The sequence below is a fragment of the Ciconia boyciana genome, chromosome 30 (assembly GCF_034638445.1).
Source record: "Ciconia boyciana chromosome 30, ASM3463844v1, whole genome shotgun sequence".
NCBI lineage: Eukaryota > Metazoa > Chordata > Aves > Ciconiiformes > Ciconiidae > Ciconia > Ciconia boyciana.
Window position 1 is genome coordinate 697,845 of NC_132963.1, and position 7,942 is coordinate 705,786.

General features: G+C 59.3%; 1 protein-coding gene across 1 annotated transcript; it reads right to left on the minus strand.

Annotated features, from left to right (window-relative positions):
- Positions 1 to 753: 753 nt before the first annotated feature.
- On the minus strand, positions 754 to 6,806 carry LOC140644970 (sushi, nidogen and EGF-like domain-containing protein 1). The gene is made up of 5 exons (XM_072848159.1): positions 6,708 to 6,806; positions 5,057 to 5,187; positions 3,797 to 4,084; positions 3,177 to 3,314; positions 754 to 1,014 (listed from the first exon to the last, which is right to left on the minus strand). Exons 1-5 carry the CDS (start codon positions 6,799 to 6,801, stop codon positions 754 to 756), a joined length of 912 nt encoding a protein of 303 aa, XP_072704260.1. The 5' UTR covers positions 6,802 to 6,806.
- Between the last annotated feature and the right edge of the window lie 1,136 nt (positions 6,807 to 7,942).

Below are 7,942 nucleotides of genomic sequence, written 5' to 3' on the forward strand. Positions count from 1 at the left end.
GCGTGGCGCAGTGGCGTGGCGGTGTGTGAGCTGGGTGTTGCGTGGGTGTAAAGCGACGTGGCGGTGTGCCAGCGCTGTTAACTGGGTGTAGTATGGCGCGGTGGCATGGCAGTGGGTGAGACGGGTGTTATCCGGGTGTATATACGTCACACCGGTGTACGAGCCGGGTGTTGTCCAGGTGTAGTGCCGTATGGCAGCGGGTGTTATCCGGGTGTATATATATCACGCTGGTGTGTAAGCCGGGTGTTGTCCAGGTGTAGCATGGTACAGTGGCGGGTGTTATCCGGGTGTAGCGCAGCGTGGCAGTGTGACAGCAACCTGTGTGTCACCGTGCGCACATGTCAGTCGGTGCTGGGTGTCCCGGCATGCGTTGGTTGTGTGTCTGTCCGTGTGTCGGCGTGTCTCCGCCTGTTGGCGCCGGGCCCGTGGTGGCATCGGCGTCAGGCGGTGTCACCCCATGCTGGGACAGCCACACTGACAACCATTGCCCCCCCCACCCCCCCGCCGTGTCCCCCCTTGACGGGGACAGGCGGGGCTGAGGACACGTGTGACACGCGTGTCGCTGCTCACACGCGTGTGTACACGCACACACGCCCACATGTGGTGCTCGGCAAGTCTTTATTGGCGTTTCCATGGTAATGCCTCCTCCGTGGTGGTGTGTCCTTCTGTGGGGTGGTGGCGGGGGGGGGGGATTAGGGGACCAGGCGTCCGGATGTCCCCCCCCAAGATGACCCAGGCATCCGCGTCAGCCACTCACCACTTGCAGATGTACACCCTCTCCTTGGTGGTCCTGCGCGGGGTGGGGGCCGGCGAGGGGGTGCTGGGGGGTGGCGAGGGGGTGCTGGGGGTCTCCATGGAGATGGGGGGTCCCTCGGTGGCCGTGAACTTGTCCACGCGGAAGATCCAGCGCCCCGGCACCCCCACGTTGCTTCTGCGGCCGACGGACAGCACAGCCGGCGTGCGCGAGCCCGGGATGTTGTAGTAGTGAACGTCGTCCCCGCTGTTGAACCCGGCCTGGGGATGTGGGGGGGACGGGGCAGGAGATGGGGGGGTGGGATGGGGCCTCCCGGGGAGGGGGGGACAGGAGCCACGGGGGTCTGAGGAACTGTGGTTCTGCCCCAGTGCCCTTAAATCCACCCCAAATCCCCACAACTCTGCCCAAATACACTCAGTTCTGCCCAGACTTCCTAATTCCACCACAACTCCCCTAATTCCACCCCAAATCCTCTTAATTCCACCCCAAACCCACTAATTCCAGCCAAATCCCCTTAATTTCACACCAAATTCCCTAATTCCATGCCAAATCCTATTAATTCCAGCCAAATCCCCTTAATTCCACCCCAAAACCCCTAATTCCACCCCATATCACTTTAATTTCATCCCAAACCCGCTAATTCCATCCCAAATCCCCTTAATCCCATCCCAAACTCCCTAATTTCATCCCACATGCTCTTAATTCCACACCAAATCCCCTTAATTCCACTCCAACCCCCCTAATTCCAGCCCAAATCCCCTTAATTCCTCCCCAAATTCTCTTAATTCCACCCCAAATCCCCTTAATTCCACCCCAAACCCCCTAATTCCATCCCAATCCCCTTAATTCCACTCCAACCCCCCTAATTCCAGCCCAAATCCCCCTAATTCCTCCCCAAATTCTCTTAATTCCACCCCAAATCCCCTTAATTCCACCCCAAACCCCTAATTCCATCCCAATCCCCTTAATTCCACCCCAACCCCTAATTTCACCCCAAATCCCCTTAATCCCCTCCCAAACTCCCTAATTCCTTCCCAAATCCTCTTAATTCCACCCCAAATCCCCTAATTCCACCCCAAACCCCCTAATTCCATCCCAATCACCTTAATTCCATCCCAATCCCTTTAATTCCACCCCAACCCCCCTAATTTCACCCCAAATCCCCTTAATCCCCTCCCAAACTCCCTAATTCCTTCCCAAATCCTCTTAATTCCACCCCAAATCCCTTAATTCCACCCCAAACTCCCTAATTCCATCCCAAATCCCCTTAATTCCACCCCAAATCCCCTAATTTCATCCCAAAGCCCCCAATTCCATCCCAAATCACCTTAATTCTGCCCCCAAACCCCTAATTTCATCCCAAACCCCTAATTCCACCCCAAATCTCCTTAATCCTCCCAGCCTCTCTAATTCCGCCCCAAACCCCTTAATTCCGCCCCAAACCCCTAATTCCATCCCAAATCCCCTTAATTCCACCCCAAATGCTCTTAATTCCACCCCAAACCCCTAATTCCATCCTGAATCACCTTAATTCCACCCCAAAACCCCTAATTCCACCCTAATTCCACCCTGAATCCCCTTAATTCCACTCCAAAACCCCTTAATTCCACCCCAAATCGGCTGACTTAACCCCAAACCCCTAATTTCACCCCAAATCTCTTTAATTTCATCCCAAAACCCCTAATTCCACCCCAAATCCCCTTAATCCCCTCCCAAACTCCCTAGTTCCATCCCAAATCCTCTTAATTCCACCCCAAATCCCCTTAATTACACCCCAAATCCCCTAGTTCCATCCCAAATGTCCTTAATTCCACTACAACCCCTAATTCCACCCCAAATCCCCTTAATCCCCTCCCAAACCCCTAATTCCACCCCAAATCCCCTTAATTATGCCCCAAACCCCTAGTTCCATCCCAAATGTCCTTAATTCCACCCCAACCCCCTAATTCCATCCCAAATCCCCTTAATCCCCTCCCAAATGCCTTAGTTCCATCCCAAATCCTCTGAATTCCACCCCAAATCCCATAATTCCACCCCAAACTCCCTAATTCCACCCCAAATCCCCTTAATTCTGCCCCGAATCCCCTAATTTCATCCCAACCCCCCCAGTTCCATCCCAAATCCCCTTAGTTCTGCCCCAAACCCCTAATTTCATCCCAAACCCCTAATTCCACCCCATATCCCCTTAATTCCACCCCAAATCCCTAATTCCACCCCAAATCCCCTTAATCCCCTCCCAAACCCCTAGTTCCATCCCAAATCCTCTTAATTCCACCCCAAATCCTCTTAATTCCACCTCAACCCCCTAATTCCACCCCAAATCCCCTTAACTCTGCCCCAGTCCCCTGAGCTCCTCCCATCCAGGTGGGTGGCCCTGGTCCCCTGGGGGGGACCCCGGTGTCCCCATGTCCCCGGCACCCACCTGGGCCGGGATGCCCCCCATGCCGGTGTGGGCGTTCCCCTGGTTGGAGATGCCCGTGGTCCACTGGATGTCACCATAGTTGAACATGACGAAGGAGGTGACCCCATCGGTGGCCAGCACGGCCTGGAAGGTGTTCACCTGCGGGGGGGGAGGAAGGTGGAATGTCACCGTGTCACCGTGTCACCGTGTCACCATGTCACTGTGACCCCCATTGCTGTGGTCCCCGGCTCCGTGTCTCCATCCTTGTGGCCCTTGTCCCCCTGTGTCCCCGTGTGCCCCACAATGTGGCCACCTTCTGGGCCCATCTCCACGTCTCCATGTCCTCCCTGTGTCCCTGTTCACCATCCCCGTGTCCCCCATGTCCCCCGCCATGTCCCCACGCCCCATCTCCATCCCTATGTCCCTGTGACCCCCTCCATGTCCCCACATTTGTCCCCGTGTCCTTGTGGCCCGTCCCCATGTCCCCATGTCCCCGCATCCCTATGCCCCATCCCCATGTGCCCACGTCCCTCCATGTCCCCATACCCATGGCCTCACGTGGGTAGGTGACACCATGCTTGGAGGCCACCACGGTTGGGGGTCAAGATGGTTGACCACCCCTCCCGTCCCCCACATCCCACCTTTTTGGAGGCGGCCCCAAAGAAGGAGACACGATGCCAGGTGGCCACGAAGGCCCAGGTGGGCACAGGGGCTGGGTCAGGGGGGGTCACGGCGGGGGCCAGGTCACGGGCCAGGCGGGCCAGCAGCTCCGGGTCCTGGCTCTGCCGGTAGAAGACGTCTCCTCCCAGTCTGGTGTCCACGTCGGCCCAGTATGGGGCCACGAAGGGGCGGTGGCCGGGCAGCGGGAAGGGTTGGGGGGTGAACTCTGGGACTCCCGTCCCAAATGACACCACCCCATTGTTGTTCACCTGTAGGAGGCAACCATCACCCCATGGTGACCCACCCATCGTGTGTGGCCATCACCTGTGGTGGCCCTCAACCATGGTGGCCCCAACCATGTTAACCCCCAACCACGGTGGCCCCAACCATGGTGGCTCCCAACCATAATGGCTCCAATCCATGGTGGCCCCAACCATCTTGACCCCCAACCATGGTGGCACCAACCATGGTGGCTCCAATCCATGGTGGCCCCAACCATGGTGGCACCAACCATGGTGGCTCCCAACCATAATGGCTCCAATCCATGGTGGCCCCAACCATCTTGACCCCCAACCATGGTGGCTCCCAACCATAATGGCTCCAATCCATGGTGGCCCCAACCATCTTGACCCCCAACCATGGTGGCACCAACCATGGTGGCTCCAATCCATGGTGGCCCCAACCATGGTGGCACCAACCATGGTGGCTCCCAACCATAATGTCTCCAATCCATGGTGGCCCCAACCATCTTGACCCCCAACCACGGTGGCTCCCAACCATGATGTCTCCAATCCATGGTGGCCCCAACCATCTTGACCCCCAACCGTGGTGGCCTCCAATCATGGTGTTACCTACCCATGGAGCCCCAACCATGGTGTGTCCAACTTTGGTGGCCCCCAACCATGGTGGCACCAACTATGGTGGTCTCCAACCACCACATGGTAGCACCCAACCCATGGTGGCCCCCAACCAGGGTATCTCCACCCATAGTGGCTCCAACCCATGGTGTCTTCACCCACGGTGGCCCAAACTCATGCTGTCCCCAACCCATGACATCCCCAACCCATGGTATCACCCAACCATGGTGTCTCCACCCATGGCGTCTCCAACCCACGGTGTCCCAACCACAGTGCCACCCAACTCATGGTGACCCCAACCATGGTGTCCACAACCCATAGCACCCTGAGCACCCTAACCACAGCACCCCTCTGCTCCTCCATGCCATGGGGCCCGGGACCCACATAGAGAGAGTGGTGGGGTTGTCCGTAGAAGGAGAAGGTCTTCCAGAGGAAGATCTCAGGGCTCATCCCGTCATCTTCATGGGGGGTGGCCTCATCCCCAACACCCGGCCCAAAGGGGTAGAGCAGCCCACCTGTGGGGCACCCATCAGGGACCCACGGTGAGGAGTGGGACCCCCCACACCGTGGGTCTGGGTCCCCCATGGTGGCCCAGAAGCCCCCATATCACCGTGGGACCTTCCAGTATGGATCTGGGACCTTCCAGTATGGGCATGGGACCTCCCAAAAGGGGTATGGGACCCTCCCCCCAACTATGGGTCTGGGACCCCCAGTGCCACCCTGGGACCTCCCAGTATGGGTCTGGGACTCCAGTGTTACCCCAGAACCTCCCAGTATGGGCCTGGGACCTCCCAGTATGGGCCTGGGACTCCTTGGGATGATCTAGGACCCCCCATTGTCACCCCAGAACCTCCCAGTATGGACCTGGGACCTCCCAGTATGGGTCCGGGACCCCTTGGGATGATCTAGGACCCCACAATGTCACCCTAGAACCTCCCAGTATGGACCTGGGACCTCCCAGTATGGGTCTGGGACTTCCCAGTGTGGGCCTGGGACCCCAGTGTCACCCCAGAACCCCCCAATATGGGCCTAGGAACCCCCAAAATGGGTCGGGGACCCCAAACTATGGGTCTGGGCCCCCTCCTCCTCCTCCAGTCCCCCCCAAGAACCCTCTGCCCCCCAACTTAACCCCCTGATGGTCCTTCCTGAGCTGCCCTCTGGGTGCAGAGGGGACAGGGTGACATCCATGGGTGCCCCCGCCATGTCCCCATGGTGTCCCCACTCACACAAGTGTCCCCCCTCACCTGGGGGTCCCATGTGTGTCCCCACAGTGTCCCCAAGTAATCCAGAGGTCCCATGGGTGTCCCCTCACCCATGTCCCCAGTGGTTCCCATTCACCCGGGGGTCCCATGCGTGCCCCCCATCTCCCCAGTCACCCGGGGGTCCCATGGGTGCCCCATCTCCCCAGGGTGTCCCACTTACCCAGGGGTCCCATGGGTGCCCCCCATCTCCCCAGTCACCCGGGGGTCCCATGGGTGCCCCATCTCCCCAGGGTGTCCCACTTACCCAGGGGTCCCATGGGCGCTCCCAGTGTCCCTGAGTCACCCGGGGGTCCCATGGGTGCCCCCCATCTCCCCAGGGGATCCCACTTACCCAGGGGTCCCATGGGTGCCCTCCATCTCCCCAGTCACCCGGGGGTCCCATGGGTGCCCCCCATGTCCCCAGGGTGTCCCACTTACCCAGGGGTCCCATGGGTGCCCCCATCTCCCCAGGGGATCCCACTTACCCAGGGGTCCCATGGGTGCCCCCCATCTCCCCAGTCACCCGGGGGTCCCATGGGTGCCCCCCATGTCCCCAGGGTGTCCCACTTACCCAGGGGTCCCATGGGCGCTCCCAGTGTCCCTGAGTCACCCGGGGGTCCCATGGGTGCCCCCCATCTCCCCAGGGGATCCCACTTACCCAGGGGTCCCATGGGTGCCCCCCATCTCCCCAGTCACCCGGGGGTCCCATGGGTGCCCCCATCTCCCCAGGGTGTCCCCGAGTAACCTGGAGGTCCCGTGTGTGTTCCCCATGTCCCCATGGTGTTCCCACTCACCTGGGGGTCCCATGGGTGCCCCCCATGTCCCCAGGGGTCCCCACTCATCCGTGTAGCCGAGGAGGAGGAGGAGTAGAACGGGGGGAGCCTTCATCTGCCCAGGCCTAGGAGAACAGGGTGGAAGGGTGCTCATGCCTACATCATCTGTCCGTCTGTCTGTCCATCCAGCCTTCATCCATCCACCCATTCCTCTAGCTGTCCATCTGTCCTTCCTCCAGCCATCCATCCATCCCACCATCCATCTGTCCTTCATCCATCTGTCCAGCCATCCATTCCTCTAGCTGTCCATCTGTCCATCCTTCATCCAGCCATCCACCTGTCCACCCATCTGTCCATCCTTCATCCATCCATCTGTCCATCCTTCATCCATCCACCCATTCCTCTAGCTGTCCATCTGTCCTTCCTCCAGCCATCCATCCATCCAACCACCCATCTGTCCTTCATCCATCTGTCCAGCCATCCATTCCTCTAGCTGTCCATCTGTCCTTCTCCATCCATCCATCCCACCATCCATCTGTCCTTCATCCATCTGTCCAGCCATCCATTCCTCTAGCTGTCCATCTGTCCATCCTTCATCCATCCACCCATTCCTCTAGCTGTCCATCTGTCCTTCCTCCAGCCATCTGTCCATCCCTCCACCCTTCCCTCCACCCCTCCCTGCCCCCATACGCACGCCTCCCCTGCCTGTCCCTGTCCCTGCCTGTCCCTGTCCCCATGCCCACATGTCCCTTGTGTGTCCCTCTCCATGTCCCTCTTTCCCACCGCACGTGGCTCCCCATGTTGCATGTCCCCAGGCGTGTCACCCATGTGTCCCTGTCCCCATGCGAGCGTGTCCCCTGTGTGTCCCTCTGTCTGTCCCTCTCTGGCTGTCCCCATGCACGTGTCCCTCTCCATGTCCCTATTTCACCATGCAGACCTGTCCCCATGCGTGTCCCCGTCCCCATGCATGCGTGTCCCCATGCGTGACCTTCTGCGTGTCCCCTGCGTGTCCCTCTCCACCTGTCCCCATGTCCCCCATGACCCCCAGTCCCCCAAGAGTCCAGATGTCCCCTATGTCCCAATGTCCCCAAATGTCCTCCAATGTCCCCCCAGTGCCTCATGTGTCCAGATGTTCCCCATGTCCCCCAATGTCCCCCAATGTCCCCCAAGTCCCCCAATGTCCCTCCTGTCTCCATGTGTCCAGATGTCCCCCATGTCCCCAGTGTCCTCCAATGTCCCCCAGGTCCCCTCCCTTG

Bases quoted from the DNA above. Each gene is read 5' to 3' on its own strand.
- LOC140644970 (XM_072848159.1), bottom strand. From the start codon at position 6,801: ATGAAGGCTCCCCCCGTTCTACTCCTCCTCCTCCTCGGCTACACGGAT. The intron at 5,188-6,707 runs GTGAGTGGGAAC...GGTGCCCCACAG, and splicing joins GGCACCCATGGGACCCCCAG to GTGGGCTGCTCTACCCCTTT. The intron at 1,015-3,176 runs GTGGGTGCCGGG...CCACATCCCCAG, and splicing joins TGGGGGGCATCCCGGCCCAG to GCCGGGTTCAACAGCGGGGA.